The sequence below is a fragment of the Hippichthys cyanospilos genome, chromosome 16, assembly GCF_059441005.1.
Source record: "Hippichthys cyanospilos isolate Australia breed blue-spotted pipefish chromosome 16, RoL_Hcya_1.0, whole genome shotgun sequence".
Classification (NCBI taxonomy): Eukaryota; Metazoa; Chordata; class Actinopteri; order Syngnathiformes; family Syngnathidae; genus Hippichthys; species Hippichthys cyanospilos.
The window spans coordinates 8,245,209-8,262,983 of record NC_142384.1 but is presented as its reverse complement, the minus strand read 5'-3'; the positions used below and the strand labels follow the sequence as shown (position 1 = coordinate 8,262,983).

Below are 17,775 nucleotides of genomic sequence, written 5' to 3'. Positions count from 1 at the left end.
TAGTTTTAATCTTCAGCATGTGATATAGTGTTGCCTTGTATGTGTTTAGCTAGCATTTCCGTTTGTGCTAGGTATTTCCTTTTGGTAAATGTTAGCATGTGCAAATATCTTGCATTGATAATCATACTCGTTTGCATCTAATTAACATCTTGTATTGACTGGAATATCATTTGTAATTCAGTTATATCATTGATTTAATCTACACAAATTGGGGTTCATGTACAGGTTATGATGTCTCCAGCTGATTCAACTAAGAGTGTCAAGGTATGCAGCCGAGTGCTCCGGTTGGAGAACATGGAAAGGAATTACATTTGACTCGTTTATCAATCGCGGCCTTTTGGCACATATACACAATCATAAACTTGACGGAATGTGGATGGTGCATTCGTGGCAAATGAACTCTCGAGCTGCGTCGCGAAAAAAAGGAAAAACAACTGCTTCGAGCGCATTCACAATGTGGGAAATCAGAAACACTCTTCACATAACCCGCAACAAATATATAACTTATGGCTATGAACGCAAGAAAATAGGAAAAATTTACAAAAGACGAGATTTCTTCTGTTTTGTTACAGTTTTACACTATCACCAAACTGGTGATGTGTCTTATATATGGTAGGATATAAAATACCAGAATTTCACAATCAAGAGTGCGTCCTATACTGTACACAGGTGTGTACTATATTTGAGGAATTACAATATTTTCTAAAGGAATGGAAAAATGATAATCGAAAATTTCCCACTCATTTCATGCAATTCAAGGAAAAATGCCATTTGGGATATGAAAAGGAACCCACTTTACTTAATATATCTTTATATGTAATTTTTTTTTTGCTCTTGGAAAATATATTTACAGTTGACACCAACTTTTCATGATAAATTGGGACGGGGCTGGCGTGCATTGCAAAAATCTACATAGAATTGTCATGAATTGTTTTTACGTTATATTGCATTATTTTACCGTTTCGGCCCGCCTGAGAGTAGATTTTCGTCCATGCGGCCCGTGAACTAAAATTGAACGAAACTTTGACACCCCTGAGCTAGAGTTTAGTTTGTGTGGAAGAGGGGGTGAAAAAGAGGAAGCTGGCAGATTAGTTTTAGTATTAGTTTTCTATATTTGAAATATTTATTAAAGGCAAGATAAAAAGGTCACTAAGCATTGCGTAATATTGTAAAATAAACTGCAATTCTCAAACATCTGATCTTCCCTATTTTGTATGGACGGACCACTGCAATATAATGAATCGGTGTAATTTACTCCCACATATGGAACATTTTATATTTAAGATTCCCCAATGTATTTTTTTTTTCCTTTTCTCCACTCCTAACATGTCTCAGCTGTATTGAATATCTTAAAGGACAATTTCTTAAGAGCATTTGATATGCATGCTTGGGAGGGGGTGAAATCTGGACAAAAATAGCCTGATTGTGTTCGTGTGCGGTCTTGACCTAAGGTCCTCGGTCCAACGGGAGGAAAAACAGCCCCAAAGCATGAGGCAACCAGCACTAAGTTTCACTTGTAGATACATATGGTGCTGAATGACAATTCTATGTTAATGCTTGATTCTTCTCTTTGACCCTTGTGCACACACTTTGCAAACTATACACATTGCACTTTTCCCCTTAATTTTGTAAATGCTTTTAAAGGCGTAATAATTTATTAAAAAAATATTTGTTTTTTTTTCCTTCAACCACTCAAATTGTTCAGTGAAAACAGTTCTATCCTGTCTTTGTAGCCTATGAAGTGACAATGACACTTATTTACGACATAGCCGTTGACTGATATCTTCCACCACCTACTGTCTTGAGGAGAAACACAAGTCAACAAAGAATTTTCTGTTTGCTGACAGTTTGACTGCCACTCAATGGAATGTTGCTAAAATCGCAGAAAAATCAATGTAATGGATCCTATTAAAATGCATTATAATGGTTTTATATAGTCCAAAATTTGGACAATGATTCTTTTTGCATGCAAAATCTTGCACGTCCAGCTGCAATCACATAGAAATGTCAGAATCAATTTATTTTGAAATTTTACATGTTTTAAACCTCTGCTGGAAATTTCAGCTCCCTAGTGTTTTTTTTCCTATTCTTTTATGATATCATAAAAAAATCAAAGGAATTACCATAATTTGTAACACAATGTCACAAGGATTAATACTGATCTTATTATTTTTCACCGAAAAGCTCACCAAGTAGTCTGTCTTGTCGATGCCGATGAGGAAGAGGAGCTCCGCGATGAAGAGGTTGATGCAAAGGTTCTTATGGATGGTGTTGCGGTCTGTCTGCAGGCCGCGCAGGAAGCAAAAGGTGGAGATGCAGATGGCCAGGCACACCAACGAGATGACGATGCCCACCCAGGTGATCACAAACAGGATCAGCTCCTGCATTCGGCCCTGGAACTGAAAGGGAAAAAAAAACAGATAGAACAGGGCGGGGGAAGGTGAGGACAAATGAGACAAATTGAGGTGGCAACGACATGAGACAAAGTGCGAGGAAGACAGCGGGATGAGCGATGAGCACGCCGAGCGACACAACAAAAGGGGAGAGGGAGGGAAAAAGCAACGCCGCCCCGTTTAATATTTGTAAATATATGCAAAGAGCTAAAATGTGAAGACAAGAGACAAGACATCCTGGTTTGAAAAAAAAAAAAATCATGTGAATGTCAGCTGAAATAGGAAGACAGGAATTTGTAAGCCTTGGCTCGTGTCGGCTTGAAAGACGGACAGAGGCAAATATTTCAAAACAAAGAGCCTGTCAGGCCGCCGAGCGTGCGTTAATGTGTGGGCATTAATTACTCCCACTGATGGACCGCGTAGCCATTAGAGGAGAGCGCTGCAACGCATTTCCTTCATCACTGATCGGGAAAATTAACAATCAATTATCTCTTCATTCTTAATATGATTAGACCCATTATAAGGGCAAAAAAGTTGGAACAAAATGGCTCTTTCCACATCGGCATAGTCCTAACACCGAAAAAAAAAAAAACGGAAAACCATGATAAAGAGATCTGCGGTTCAGAGCTAAATCTTTTAAGTGTGAACATGTCAACGTGATTGATGTGTCACTCCAAAAAATGGAAAACAGTTCACTCACACAACAGATACTAAAGTTGAATGCAAGAACATTTAATGTTGGTTGCAAGAACTACTTTTTTTTTTTTTTTTTTTTAATCTTGGGGAATCTCTTTTTGTGTGGAACCTATTCCAGGCTATTTCTTTAAAAACTCACATTTTTAAACTTTTTGTGGTCTGATTGAATCATCCAAAGATGTTGCCAAACTCCAGGCTGATAGGAATGTAAGTTATTGCCAAAGAAGAGATACATCTTGACTCTTGAAAGCTTTGTATGTTAAGGCTAAGTTTAGCCTGGGTTGTTAATGGGTTGTTAATGAAAGTTATGGAGAGTCTTCACCACATGTGTATGTCACTATCAAATATTTCAATCGATTATCCTATCATTTTATGATTCTATTATTCAATTACTGTTCTACTTTTATTATTTGATCATTCCATTAATTATTGACTAATCAGACAAAATTTTTATTTTGCATACACGTGTAAACTGCTAATCATAGATTTTTGTTTGTTTGGCATTATTTAGTGATAAAAAAGCAACAAAACAACAATATCACAAAAAGGATTAATGCTTTTTAGACAGATTCAGATTCATACACAAAAGAGGCTGACAAAGTTTTCAAAGAATTTTAAAGTTAAAAATGGCTCCAGACGATTTCTTACTCGGTTTTTAAAAAAGTTGTCGCTAATTGACTAGTTTTTCATTAATTGATTACACTTAACAGCACTCGTATGTGCATAGGCATTGAAGACACATTTCAACTTTAATGTAATTTGCATGTTGAGGTGGAGCTAGGTTTAGTCTGGGCTGTTAGTGGCAATTATGGCAAGTCTTCAACACAAGCTTTTAAAATCATGGTTGTTTCTTTTCAAAATTGATATCAAATTCCTTTATTTTTAAAGCTAATGCTGTGACTGTATCTTTTGGATCATATTTACTGTATAATTGGGAACTGTTCATTAGCGGCACAACGTCAGAGTAGATGAGATGGTTGAAATTCCACACCGAGCTTTGAATGAGAGCTTCCCGCGTACTCACGTCGGTGTCGTGGTGCGTCATGAGCACGGCGAAGTTGGTGAGGTGACTGCAGGAGCAGGTGGTGTGTGTGACGTTGGTGTCCAGCATTCTGCAGCCCTGCGTGGACCACTGGCCCGTCATGGAGCGCTCAGAGTAGTTCCAAAAGGAGCAGTTTGGGCTGTAGTAGTTCTCCAACTGAGTGAAGATCATCATATGATTTTTTTTTTTAGTTCATTTTTTCTACAAAAGGGAAAAGCCCAGTCAAGAGACAGGTGACGAGATTACAACTTAGAAGAAAAAGAACGCTTTTAACAGGCAATACCAGGGTTCCAACTTGAAATAAAGACTTCTAGTGGTAAGGACTTGGTCCAAAAAGTACCCACAAACAGACAAGGATTGGATTCTCAATTGTTTTGTTACCGAACCAGATGAGCTCGCAAATGGCAATATATGAGACTCCCGACGTCTAATCTGTGTGAAAACAAGCTGAGGAATCCCATTGGTTTGGCGTTGATGCTGAGTTCATATTTTATGTGCAATTTCTATTCGCCATTCGTCTCCCCTCATCGACGAGCCGGATTTGACAAGCGTTGATCTGTCCCCACCTCCTCCCTGACGACAAAATTGTCAATCAATTTACGCGCCTCAAATGACCTCATTTACCATTATGATCCATTGGACTGGATTTGTCATTTGTTGGACTACGTATTTTCAGACAAAAAATGAATTCAAATGGATTTGGTGGTTAATTAATGAGCAAGTTGTGATTGCAGATTTTGGGTATGAGTCCAAGCTATAATAGTACCATTCAAATGGGAAAGTTGATCAAATAATCATTGTTTAAGCAGCTAAAACAGGGGTCACCTCGCTTTTGGAAACTGAGAGCTACTTCTTTGGTACTGAGTAATACAAAGGGGTACCGGTTTATGTGACGACACCAATCATGTTCATAATTTTTCATAATAATAAAGGAACAGCTATTAAAAATAAGTAAATCAAGTATAATACGTAATGCAAGTATACGTATAATTGTTTGTAAAATTTTGAGAAAGTCACTGTGACCTGCGGGTTTCTCATGTGCTCCTCGAGGGCTACCTGCTGCCCGCGGGCATCATGTTGGTCACCCCTGAGTTGAATATCAATCAATCAATCAAATTTTATTTGTATAGTCCTAAATCACCGAAGTCTCAACACAACATGCATTCTTTGTTTATGGTTGGTTTTGCACTATACTTCAGATAGGAGTGCAAGTAGCTTGAAAGTTTTTCTCCGTGAGCTAGCTAGCGCTCCGAGAAAACTCGCCTTGCACCGTTGAGGTCAGCGAGACTCCCACCTGAAGATGTTTGAGCGTGAACACCACCGGCTCGGTGAGGAAGACGCGGCTGGACTCCTTGTTGATGGAGGCCGAGATGACGTGGGAGTTGACGGCCAGGCGCCTCCGGCCGTGGGCCGACTGCGCGTCCATCTTGACCGTGGCGTTCTCGGTGGACAGGAAGGAGCCCAGGTTCTTGTACAGGATGAACACCACCTTCACTTGCCCTGCGAGATACAAGGCAGAGACGCGCAAAGTAAACACGGGAAGTAAAACGGGGGCGTAATATGCTAATGGCGGTAAGAGTGACAGATACGGAGGGCGGGGAGTGACAGGGCGAGAGAGAAGGAGACAAAGGGAGCGAGTTAGTGAAGGTTAGAATGATGGGAAGGAGCCTTTCATTCGAACGGGCGGCGGCGAGCTAGATTTAATGCGGAGGGCAATGGAACATTCATCCCTCAAGCATTCACGGATCTCTTATTATTCCGTATGAATATTTCATGTGCGTTTGTTTCAATCATTCTAATCTGGTTGCCGAGCGCAGACAGACCACAGAGGAGGGATTGGGATGGGAGCGCCAGATTGCTGAGATTGCCGGCTGCGACCGGCGGGCCCGATTGTGATCGACACGCCTGCCCGGCCCTTCCATTAAGACTCCCGACCGGAGCCGAGTGAAGAAAAAAAATATAAATGGTCTCGGCGCTTTTTGTTAATCAGATTAGCCTGTTATTATGAAGCTCTAACTCAGTCGCTGCTTTAGGCTTCGTATAAAAATGCAAATGCGCTGGCGAAAGAGTGAATGGAGTGTTAAGGTAAAATGGTTGGGTATGGCTCCTGGGACAAAAAAAAGGTATGCTATTTTCTTAACTCCAGTCCTTGTAATATTTTCAAATACATATGAATGTTTGTGGCATTAAATTAGAAGGTACTTGACTTACATTTTCTAAAGCCATGACTGAAATACTTTAATAATGATTTAGAAAAGTACATTATCTCATTAACAAGAAATTACACATTCTATCTATTTAGGTTGTGATTTTAAATGAGCTCAATTGAGGTTTAGCACAAGTGTCACGATAACAGGTCGGTGTTAAAACTGATTTAAAATCAGTATGTATCATTGTTATGTGAACCCTTTGCAGAGGATATATATATATATATATATATATATATATATATATATATATATATATATATATATATATATATATATATATGTACTGTATGTGTGTGTCACCTTCAATTACTTGGCCGTAGGGTTCATCATTTCTCTCAATCAACTATTTATAGTTGGGGATTAGTGTATTTCATGATCACATTTTACTAATATTTTACATTGAACTTGTTCCATGTGTTCATTTCAGTCATCAAATATGGCGATTTAGCTCATATATCGGTTTCTGCGTTGCTGACCGTTGCGACTATACTGCTTGATGGTGGACGCCGACAGATGGATGGTGCTATCGTTGCCGTGGTTGAGAGGGAAGGACAAATCCTGCAGGTCCATTTCCGTGTTCAGGACGTGCACCTCCAAATCTAAAAAAAAAAAAAAAAAAGAAACACATACATTCAGAAATGTAAGATGCAAAGCTTTCATTGCCTGTGTGGAAAAGTCACTCGGGCTCACCGATGTTGGCGGTTCGGTCGTAGAAGCGACTGCCGTACATGTTGTTGGCAAGGAGGAAGGCTCCCTTCTCCAGGATGTCCAGCAGCATGGTGGCCGTGTGCGCCTGCTCCGTGCTGTTCATGTCCTGCCACGAATCCAGTGCCTCGGGACGCAGGAGATTGTCCACTGTCTGCACCACCGCCTGTCGCCCACGACACATTTTCAAATTTTGCAGGAAAAAAAAAAAATCCACATTCTCATTGGACTTCCAGATTTTTAGACCAGGGTTAATCTAGCATGGCTGTGCAAGAAGATGAATTGACGGCAGTCTAAAATTGTCAAGTGGTGATCAGGCCCCAAACAAGTCCACAATACAATTCTCAAGCCTTGACCAGTTCGTGGTAATAAAAAGGTTGGGCACCCCTGTTCCGGACCGATTCGAAACGTTCACTCATCAAAAATACTGAGCTCATATCTTGTTTGACCCGTGACATATTCCGCATTCTATTCCCCAAATAAAATTCATTCATGGCAATTTTTTTTTTGAGTAGGCTGTTTGATGAATCATATAATTCTCTTCCCGAGGCCTCTCCGAATGAAAGATTGACTCGATCGTGCAATGGCAGGCAGGCAGGGCTTTTTTTTTTTGCATATAAAAGCGACATGGCATTCAAATGGGCTTCATCTTTGCCAAATAGTGTCAAAAATAAGGGGTGCAGGCTATTTTTCATGCAATAACAGCTTAGCTGGTGTCATGTAACAGTGTTCTGCAGAAAGGTCACTGAGAAAAGAAAGGCGCGTTTCATCATTACAAGGACAAACATGCGCACGCATACACACGCGTGCACATTGTGTCTTTTTGTGATATTACATTACAGGTTTCTGAGAAGCGCGCATATTGCTGCAATATTGAAAAGGTGCAGGCTGGTAAGACAAAACGTTTCACATACAAATGTCAAATGACATGTTTCCTGAAGCCAGAAAGATTGCGTCTTCGGCTCAAGGTTGGCGAGATGACCACAAAGTCACATTATGTGACTTGGATGTACATTTTAATTGTGACTAACTTAGAACTCATCTGATTACTTAGTTGCCATCCATCCATCCATTTTCTATAGCATCTTATCCTTAGGATAATCCGTCGGATCCCAGGCTTGCTGGTGCCTATCCCACTTCGAAAAGTAGGCATGAGACACCCTGAAATGGTTGCCAGCCAATCGCAGGGTACAGAGAGCTGAACAACCATTCACGCACTCAATTGCACCTAAGGGCAATTTCGACTGTCCAATAGTTCTGCCATGCATGGTTTTGGAATGTGGGAGGAAGCCGGTGTGTCCTGAGGGAACCCACACAGGCACGGGGTGAACATGTAAACTCCACACAGGAGTATCTGTCCCTGACTTGCTAGCTAGCTAGCTAGCAATTGAATCTATCAATCTATCTATCCATCCATCCATCCATCCATGCAAATAACAATATGCCCTAACTTATCATAAACAGTGAGTATGTATACGTATATTAGGGTTGCTTATACAATTATTAATAAGTATGATCAGCAGATACCAATTTCGATGCTCACCACATGGTTGAGCTGAGTTTTCTATTTTAATCAACTTTAAGCACATTTATTGTTATATAATTATTGTTGTTTCAAATACTGCATAATATTGGTATTAGATTTTTTCTATATTAAATGGTTATTCTCCGTTCTCTTCATAGTACCAAGACTCCATTGTCATAAAAATATATATTTTTTCTCATAAAATTTATAATACAGTTTTATTTCCATAAATAATCCTCATAGATATTCTTGGCGAGGGTTCTCTGAAAAACACAAGTTGTTTTAAATCTCAATGGGACATTCCTGGTTAAATAAAGGTTAAATAAAAATATCTTCTCTCTTATGAATAACATTTTCTGTTATGTTATAGCTTTTAATCTACTGCTCTAGATCACAAAACTGCTCCGCCAATTGCAACAGAAACACTAATTAGACAAAAGCAACGAAGCTCCCTGGGGATTCCTTCACAAGTGTGGAAAGCTGGCGGACAAAAGAGAACACGTACCTGGATGTAGGCCCGACACGTCCGCTCTCGCTTCTGGAACTGGATGGACAAGAAAAAAAAAAAGTCAGGAATTAAAAAAAAAAAAAAAAAAAAAAGTCTAAATCAATAGGGCTTAGTGTGTGCCTGCATCATGGCCTACCTTATTGTAGTTGCGTGCGGCCGACTCCTTGTTCCCGGGCCTGAGGGACTGCAGTTGGGCGTCCAGGATGTCCAGTAGCTGCTCGATCAGTCGCACAGACGAGCTGATGTCCCCCGCCTGGACCCGCCCTCGCGTGTGGTTGGCCAGCTCGCCGGCGATGTTCGCCGCGTTCTCTCCGCTTTTGATCTTGGTGGCCAAAAAGCACACAAACACGATTTTTATTGAAGCCGAGACGCCGATAACACGCTTTGATCCGGCACATTTCAGACCGCGTGGCTCCACGCGTCGAGTAGAAGCAACAAGAAAGCGACGTGCCTTTTGTGTCTCCATTTAAAAGAAAAAAAAAAAGATCTCTCGAGTTATCATTTTCCCCAGACCCTCGGAAAGGGATCTTCATCACAGCTCCTCGTGTAAACAAACCTTGTAGTACACACTGTCAAGTGGAAGCTCAGTTCACAAATCACACCCTGAGCGACTGCTTTTCCACTATCGATCGTTGCCAAAAGCAAGCGATTATTCGTGCCGTGAAACTTTCAATTCACGTAACACAAACTTAGTCATGCTTTAATGGATTAAAGCAGGGGTGTCAAACTTATGGCATGCGGACCGACTCCGGCCCACAAGGAGGTTTGATTTGGCACGGAAGATGATTTTGTGAAGCATTAAAAGACTGAATAGGACCGAATCCGTTAATCTGCTGTCCATAATCAATAAATATGCATTTTTAATTTTACAAGCATGCCCATATGTGCACTGCAACTTCCAAGTAGAAATGAGCAGTTGCCGCATTTGTGCTATCTAGCTTGTTGATCGATTCAGTGACAGAAAGTTCAACGCTTCACTAGCATTTATGTTAGCATTAGCATCTAGCTTTGCTGTGTTCCTGCAAGGTAAAATCCTTCAATTGACATTTGGCTTTGGTCTGTGTTGTAATACAATTAGTCTTGTTTTTCTGTTTAAATTTACTTTATTTACTCTATTTATTAGCGGAGTATTTAGCTTATAGTATTTCTCAGGCCATTTTTCTATCATGTATATCATTAAGTGGGTGTCACCCAGTGTCCAAAACGAGAAACTGTAGTACCATTTTAGTTAGTTTAATTTTCTTTGCACTTCACTGTACTCCTTGAAACAAAGTTGTAAAAGCACACGTTTTGATAGAGACGTTTGCCTTCCAATGAATATTTGTGGTTCATTACATGTATTTATTGTTATTTATGTATTTATTTGAAGTTTGTCTTATTATTTTACAAAGAGGGGTATTTATGAACAAATGAATAAAAGAGCATAGAAAATGCATTTTTGAATCTGACTATTTGAATAAATATTTGATAGATTATTAAATTATAAAATAATAAGTCGTTGCAGCCCTACAAGCAGCAATAACAGTATCGGGCCAACACCTGGGTTTATTTCAGGGCATAGGGACTCACGATGACAAAAATTACTCGATTGCTTTCTTGGAGCAGTTTTAAGACTGTGAAATAGAAATGACAAATTAGAAAAATTGAACACTGTCACTGCCAATTTGAAGGAAAATGCTATACTGGCATTTTAAATGATTCTTCATTGTTTTCATCGGGGGAAATTTTGTGCATCAAAAGTACTAGCGAAATCAGTACTTCTGACTATTCGAGACAGTCAAGATATACTCACACTGGTATCCAAACCATGGTATTGAAAATTCCTCATCCAAGAGTTTCTATTACAAAAAAAGTTGAGTAGATGAGCTACCAACAATGCTAGCTGGAATTTAGATGCTGAATACATTTAAATTTTTGATTGACAGTGACTGTGTGACCTGCTTCCTCAAAATTAACGGATCTTCACTTGACTTCAAGTAAACCATAGTGAGTTAATTAAGTATTAAGAGCAGATGGGTGTTAATGAAGGGCCAGCAGAAAGGAGCGTGTATATTAATAAGGCCCGCCTTGGAGATATGTAAATAGATGAGGAGGTGCGTGGGGAAGCATGGAGCTGTGCCAGGAGGCCACGAGGAGGCCAAGAAGAGCGGGTTTCGGGGTCTCACCTTCTGCGCTACCTGGTTGACCCATGGGGAGGTGCAGTTGCTTAGGTCAGGACCGCGCGGGTTCCACATGACCTGCTCGGCCAAACACTGGAAGGAAGCGATGCCTGGAGACCAGTAAGTGTGGAGAGATAAGATGCATTAGGTGTGTAATTAAAGGAAGGGAAATGTGTGTGCCTTTTAAATGAAGTTCATTTGGATGTTTGATGCAGAAAGTTAACCATATAGAGCAGGATTGCCCAAGCGTATTCGGCTAAAGAGATATGAATGTAAGAGCAATAGTGATAAAAGTAGTTTAACATATCGTTCTAGATCGAATACGGTGTGCCCCAAGGGTCGACCTTTAGCCCTAAGCTTTTCTGTCTTAACATCAACAATTAAACATTGGAGAACATCATTTATAACAATGTGACGAGGATGCTTTTCATTAGCTAAGTTAAGTGGATTTTCCCGATGCTATAACATTTTTTTCTTGAACACACAAAGTATAATTCCTTTTGTTTAGTTTGACTGTAAACTTCAGTTGTGAAAAGCAACAAACAGCTTGAACCTGAAATTGCATAAATGATAAAACCTCAGTGAAAAGTGGTGACGTTGTTCTTTATCTTCCATGCACAGTCCAACTTTCGAAATAACTAAATTGATTCTGCGATATGTTTAAATTTACTTATGCAGTTAATACTTTGAGCACTGTTGAGGTGAAAACATTTCTCTACTAAGGACCACTATTGACATCCATCAACATCAATGACACTTGGCAAAATTTAGGTTAGAGTAAGTGGGTTTTTTCCCCACCACTTGTCTTCGCCCATTTCACATAAAAAAGGTTGTTCCTTTGTAGATATTTCAGTGACAATCATTCATGCCAATGGCACTCATTGTGTTAAAGCGGCTGGAAGTGAAAGAGTTAATACAAATAAATTTTGCCAGGTATCAAGGGGTTTAAGAATACTGCAAACATGAAAAAAAATGCCTGAAAAATAACAGATACTGTTTTATATTTCTGCGAGGGTCTGGGTCCGCCTTTGACTACTCGTCAAACTAAAATGACAAAAACATAAAAAAACTTTTTCGTGTTACTTTAACACTTTGAAGTGATTTATGTATTGGTATGGACCATATAATGGGACCAGTATGGTGATTTTTGTCGTTGTTGTACATAGAGTACGTGTATGCAGTCTATCGTATAATAGCCTACTTCACCCTATCATATAACAGACCCTATCATATAACAGCACCCCCCCCCCCCCCCCCCCCCCCCGCACACACACACACACACACACACACACACACAACCCGAATAGAGGTGTATGTATTGTGTTAAACATAGGTATGGGCCCATAGAATGGGACCAACTTTGTAAAATTTTTGCTTTGTGTTTTGATTTTGTTTGTTATACATAGAGAAACAAAGTCCAGAAAAAAAGATTGAAAATGAATTTTGAGGCCGCATTTTGAGAAAAATGGCCAGTGTCATGTCCAGTTTTATTCTTTATCTTCCATTTCAAAAAACGGAATTTCATTGGAACTAGCGTGAAAAACGAGTCCATGCTGCTTCTCTGTCTTCAGCATCGCTTTTTGATTTTTCTTTTTCCCCTTCTCCTGTAAAATGTGTGTTCTTATTTTACCTACTATTTATTCTAAATAAAAAAAACTACTATCCCAGTACTATCTACTGTACCTAGTACGGAGCCAGTATGGTGTTACAGTTTGCCGTAAAGGACAAACTAACGGAGGGCGTGGGGTGGACAAGACAGGTTCGGAAACAGGCTTTCACGCTGTTAAAAAAAGCAATCATTTAAAATGCATCATGTACTCGGCGCACACAATAAAGAGACATCACACATGATCCCTCGCTATCGTATAAAAGCCTCCTCCCCCAGTCCCGAAGGGAGGCGTCGTCTTCTCCCACTGGCTGTCATTTCCAGCCGGCGTGTTGTGTTTAGTGGAGCGGGTTCACGGAGAGGACAGCACTCTGGGATGAGCCCAGAGAAGCGTCCGTCCGCTTCGAGTACAAACAACCGGCGCGGGGATGCAAACACCAGAGCGAAGAAAAGAAGCGATTAAAGACAACACGGCGAGCAGAAGGATCAGAGACGAGGTGTCGTTGCATTTAAACGCCCTACTTTCTGCTCTTGTCCATCGCATGCAGATTGGCTTGGAGAGCTAATTTTGCGCGGTTAATGTAACCTTAATGTATTCCCACTGAGCGAAACATCCTGCAAACGCAGCAAACAACAACGCTAAGAGAGCCAGAGAAGAGGAAAAAAAAAAAAAGAAGAGTTTGCCCGGCTGGAAGAATAGAAGGTAGCAAAAAAAAAAAGAAGAGGCGATGAGGCCTGTGTTGCCTCGGCTTTCATTTCATTATTCGCCACTTTCAATCAGCTCGCTTTCTGCGGGAGATGAGCCTTTCATTTGTGGAGGAGCAGTTTTCATCTGTGAGTCCTCGGGGACGGTTGCCTGCTGGTCAGGACGACGCGACAAGTCCAAAACTAAAGATAGATTTTTTTTCTCACCACGCATCATCACGTGCATTGAGGACATTTTTGAGTGTAGAAATGTTCTTGTGGTCTTGTGGAATACATACATATCTATCTATCTATCTATCTATCTATCTATCTATCTATCTATCTATCTATCTATCTATCTATCTATCTATCTATCTATCTATCTATCTATCTATCTATCTATCTATCTATCTATCTATCTATCTATCTATCTATCTATCTATCTATCTATCTATCTATCTATCTATCTATCTATCTATCTATCTATCTATCTATCTATCTATCTATCTATCTATCTATCTATCTATCTATCTATCTATCTATCTATACTGTATATATATATATATAAATATATATATGTGTGTGTGTGTGTGTGTGTGTGTGTGCGTGTGTGTGTCCCTCCTAAAATAAACAGCAATGTTATTCTGTCCCAAGCCCTCTCAAATGTCAAATGATCTTTCTCCATTAAAATGAATAAAAATGCAATTAATCCAACCGAAATAATAACAGGCCGTTAAACTAACAAACGTGTGACAATGTCAATCAAAAGTGAAAACATTGTGGCTATTGCTCCAAATATTGTCAATTTATTTTTATTTTTTTATAATGTTTTATTTTATTTTTCATGAAATGATGTGTGTGTGAGTGTGAGTAATCCAGTTGCTTATTTGAAGAAGTTGTGAGGGTAGCGAGTGAGAATAGTAATGTTGGATACCTACATTGATTAAAAAATTGATCACTGTAACGTTTCACTGCAAATTATTCTAAATAACAAAAACCAAAGAAATAACAACATCAAATTTCGAGATTGAAGAAGCTTTTGAAAAATAAACACGAACCAAAACTACTTTTTATGCTTATAAAAACACAAGTATGTATTTATTTTGCTATTGCTATATATCTGTAGATTAAGGAAAGTCAATTTGAGAATCGGTTTACTTCATTAAACAATACATAATGATGTTTTTTTTTGTTATTTAACTTGTCCTCCACAAATATTCCATGTACTAAAAGAAAAATAAGACATAAAAATCTAAAAAAAAAAAAATCGTTTCAAGGTTTTGGTATTTGCGCTACCGGTGACAGTCCTGGAGCAGTTTTAGAATTACAAACTATCCATTCATCCATTTTCTAGAAATTTAAAATTCAAAGAAAAGAAAATTTGCATTCATTTTATAAAACTGGATAAAAAATGCTACATTGGAACGTATTGTTCTTGAGATGGGTAAGTGGTACCAGTATCGGTGACTACTCAAGAGTTGAGTACTCGTACTGGTATCGGTCTGAAGAAACGTGGGATCAAACAATAATTTTCAACAAAATTAAAACTAAAATGGAAATGAATTACAATCCAAAAATCCCAAACATATCATAATGTGGTTATTAGGCTCATTGTTTCCCTTTTTGCAATATGACTTATGACCTGATTTCTTTTGACAGCAATGCTAAAGACCGTACCATGGATCCTAAAATAAAAATTGTCCATTATGTCTTGAGACTGTTCTCTTACCGAGAGATCCTTTGGGACACGGGCGGTCCACCGTCTCCCCTCTCAGCGTGCTGGGCCACTGGACGCCGCGCACCAGCTTGCCCTCGCAGACGTGGGGGCCCTGCGAGGACGGCGGCGTCCAGCGGGTGACGGGCACGGTGGCCGTGATGGCGCGAAGGTCGGGGTGCTTGTTGATGGAGCCGATGGGCCGCAGCGTCGGGGCCGCCGGACGGGCGGTGGAAGGGCTGGCGCTGGAGGTGAAGGGTCGAGGTGGGATAGTGGTGGTCGCCTGCGTGGTGGTCAGAGGACCTGTGGGAAATATTGAAGTGGATTTAGGAAATCGAAGACATGATTTTTGCTGTAATTCCATGGATAATGTACTGGTCATTCTGGTGTTGACAGCTTGGCCACCAGGGGGCAGTATAATACACATACTATACGGACACCCAGGTCCTCAGTAAGTCGCAATATTGGTTGCTCTTCACAGAGGATAAAGGATATATCCACCCATTCGTTCCAGAGGAACCTCAGTATTGTTATGTTACCTGTATAAATGTGTTGTGTTCAAATATCATCCGCAGTTAGAACGAACACAAATGCTTTTAAGCAGCTTCCCATTATGTGTTAGCATAAAACTTTAAAGCAAGTTATGTGGTTGATATTAACATCAATATAAGAATAATTTTGTTATGTTTTACGTTTAGTTGATTCAAATGATGTTATCTTATTTGTATAAATATGTTGATTCACCAGTTCAAACATCTGTTGGAGATACAAGACCGCAACTCAAGATGCTTTAAGGAATTTCCCTTTATGTGTTAGCATTATGCTAGCAGACTTTAAGGCAAGTTATGTGAATGATTTAAATAAGAAAATGGGGATATTTCTATTAGTTTTGCATTTTGTGTGAATAATTGTTCGAATATGCTTGCGACTACGATAATTATGATAACTATACCTGTGTAAATGTGTTGTTCTACCAGTCGTGTTCAAATATCTAAGTTTGCAACGCCATTAGCGAGTGGCATTTTTCTTTATGTGTAAGTGGAATTGAAGGAAAATTATGTGGTTGATTTAAATAAAAACATAAGAATATTTCACAGTTTTGAATTTAGTTTGAATAGCTTTTTAATACACTTGTGAGTAGTTATCTTACTCATGTAGATATGTTGTTCCAATAGTTTTGTTCAAACAGTGGCAGTTTTAACACCGAAACGCAGATTTTTCCCCATTATGTGTTAGTAATAACCCTTGAGAGGCATTTTGTCCAATCCTTTGATCTTTACAACAAAAACATTTCACATCAAAGGGAAACCAAGAAGGCCCCTGGGAGCTGAAATTTCACCCTGACAGTGACAACAAGTTCAAAAATAATTAACCGTACTGCACGAATGATGTAGAAGAAAATGGTCAAAATACAGCACGCGGGTTAAGCTAACCGAGTCATGTGTTTAAATACCAACCTAAAAATAACTCTCAGCGTTTTATGTTTAGTTTGCATAATTGAACAAGCCGTTTGGCAGAACTGTTAACACACCGCTAAAATTCCTCCAGGCACTACTGTAATATGACGCCGGCAACAAAAAGCTCCAAATAAGATCAAGAATGACGGATGTATATGCCGAATACTGTATTTGATGTCCGCCTGAGTTTCAAAAGGGAATATAAAATGGCACTTCTGAAAGACAGCCCTGGCAATAATTGGGGTTACAAATACTTTTCGGGCGCCCTTCAAAGCGTCATCCCCCGGAGAGCGTGCCTCGGGAGAGACGGGTTTGGGTGGGGTGAGGTGGGGGGGGGGGGGGTGACATGGCGAGGAGGTCTCATCGCAAGTCAGGCAGAAGTAAATAATTGATCAAATATACGGGAGAAGTCACCATCACTAACAAGAAGACTTAATGGGAAGATAAAAGTGGCGCATCACAACGGCAAAATCCTGAGTGATCAAACGCAGCGGCTCACATCTGCACGTCGCTCACACAAGACCTTCATGTGGCTCCAGCTCCGCCGGAGCTCGCTTCTTCCACTGACGCGCTGCCAAGATGTTCATCTCATCCTCCTCTTCCTCCTCCCACCCCACTTGCTTTATCACTTCCCCGCGACTTTTTCATTATCTACGACACGGCGCGGTTGAGGCGCGCCTTCCCCTCGCCGCTGTGACAACAGCTGGCGATTTAAAAGCGGCCTGTTGGAGCTCGGTGCAGACAGATGTCGACGGGAACGAGAGCTTCTGAGGGTTGACCAATCAAAAGAGTCAATCTGGAGCCAAACAGAATGCTAATTTGAAGGAATCGTGAACATTAAACTAATGAGAGCCTCGATACAAGAGTTGTGTCAATCAGCTAGAGAGAGTTGGATTCATTGAGCGGACACATAACACATATTCATAGGACGCACTCTTACTTTTACGATCAAAATATTGTATTTTCTATGTTACCGTGTATAGGACGCACCAACGGTTTGGCGACAATGTAAAAACTAGAGCAAAACAGAATAAATCTCATCTTGGTAAATTCGTCATATTTTTTTTAATGTTCAT

At 39.9% G+C, this 17,775-nt stretch overlaps 1 protein-coding gene across 9 annotated transcripts in view; it reads right to left on the bottom strand.

Annotated features, from left to right (window-relative positions):
• The window catches only part of adgrl1a (adhesion G protein-coupled receptor L1a), a 262,467-nt gene that overhangs the window by 17,894 nt on the left and 226,798 nt on the right, over positions 1 to 17,775 (bottom strand). For all 9 annotated transcript variants that reach the window (XM_088436417.1, XM_088436416.1, XM_088436415.1 and 6 more), the window contains 9 exons: positions 15,258 to 15,545; positions 11,245 to 11,348; positions 9,216 to 9,401; positions 9,077 to 9,115; positions 7,032 to 7,212; positions 6,818 to 6,940; positions 5,426 to 5,631; positions 4,114 to 4,287; positions 2,190 to 2,399 (listed from right to left, as the gene is read on the bottom strand). In XM_088436417.1, the coding sequence (XP_088292543.1) occupies positions 2,190 to 2,399; positions 4,114 to 4,287; positions 5,426 to 5,631; positions 6,818 to 6,940; positions 7,032 to 7,212; positions 9,077 to 9,115; positions 9,216 to 9,401; positions 11,245 to 11,348; positions 15,258 to 15,545 (1,511 nt within the window). The remainder of the gene's footprint in view (positions 1 to 2,189; positions 2,400 to 4,113; positions 4,288 to 5,425; positions 5,632 to 6,817; positions 6,941 to 7,031; positions 7,213 to 9,076; positions 9,116 to 9,215; positions 9,402 to 11,244; positions 11,349 to 15,257; positions 15,546 to 17,775) is intronic.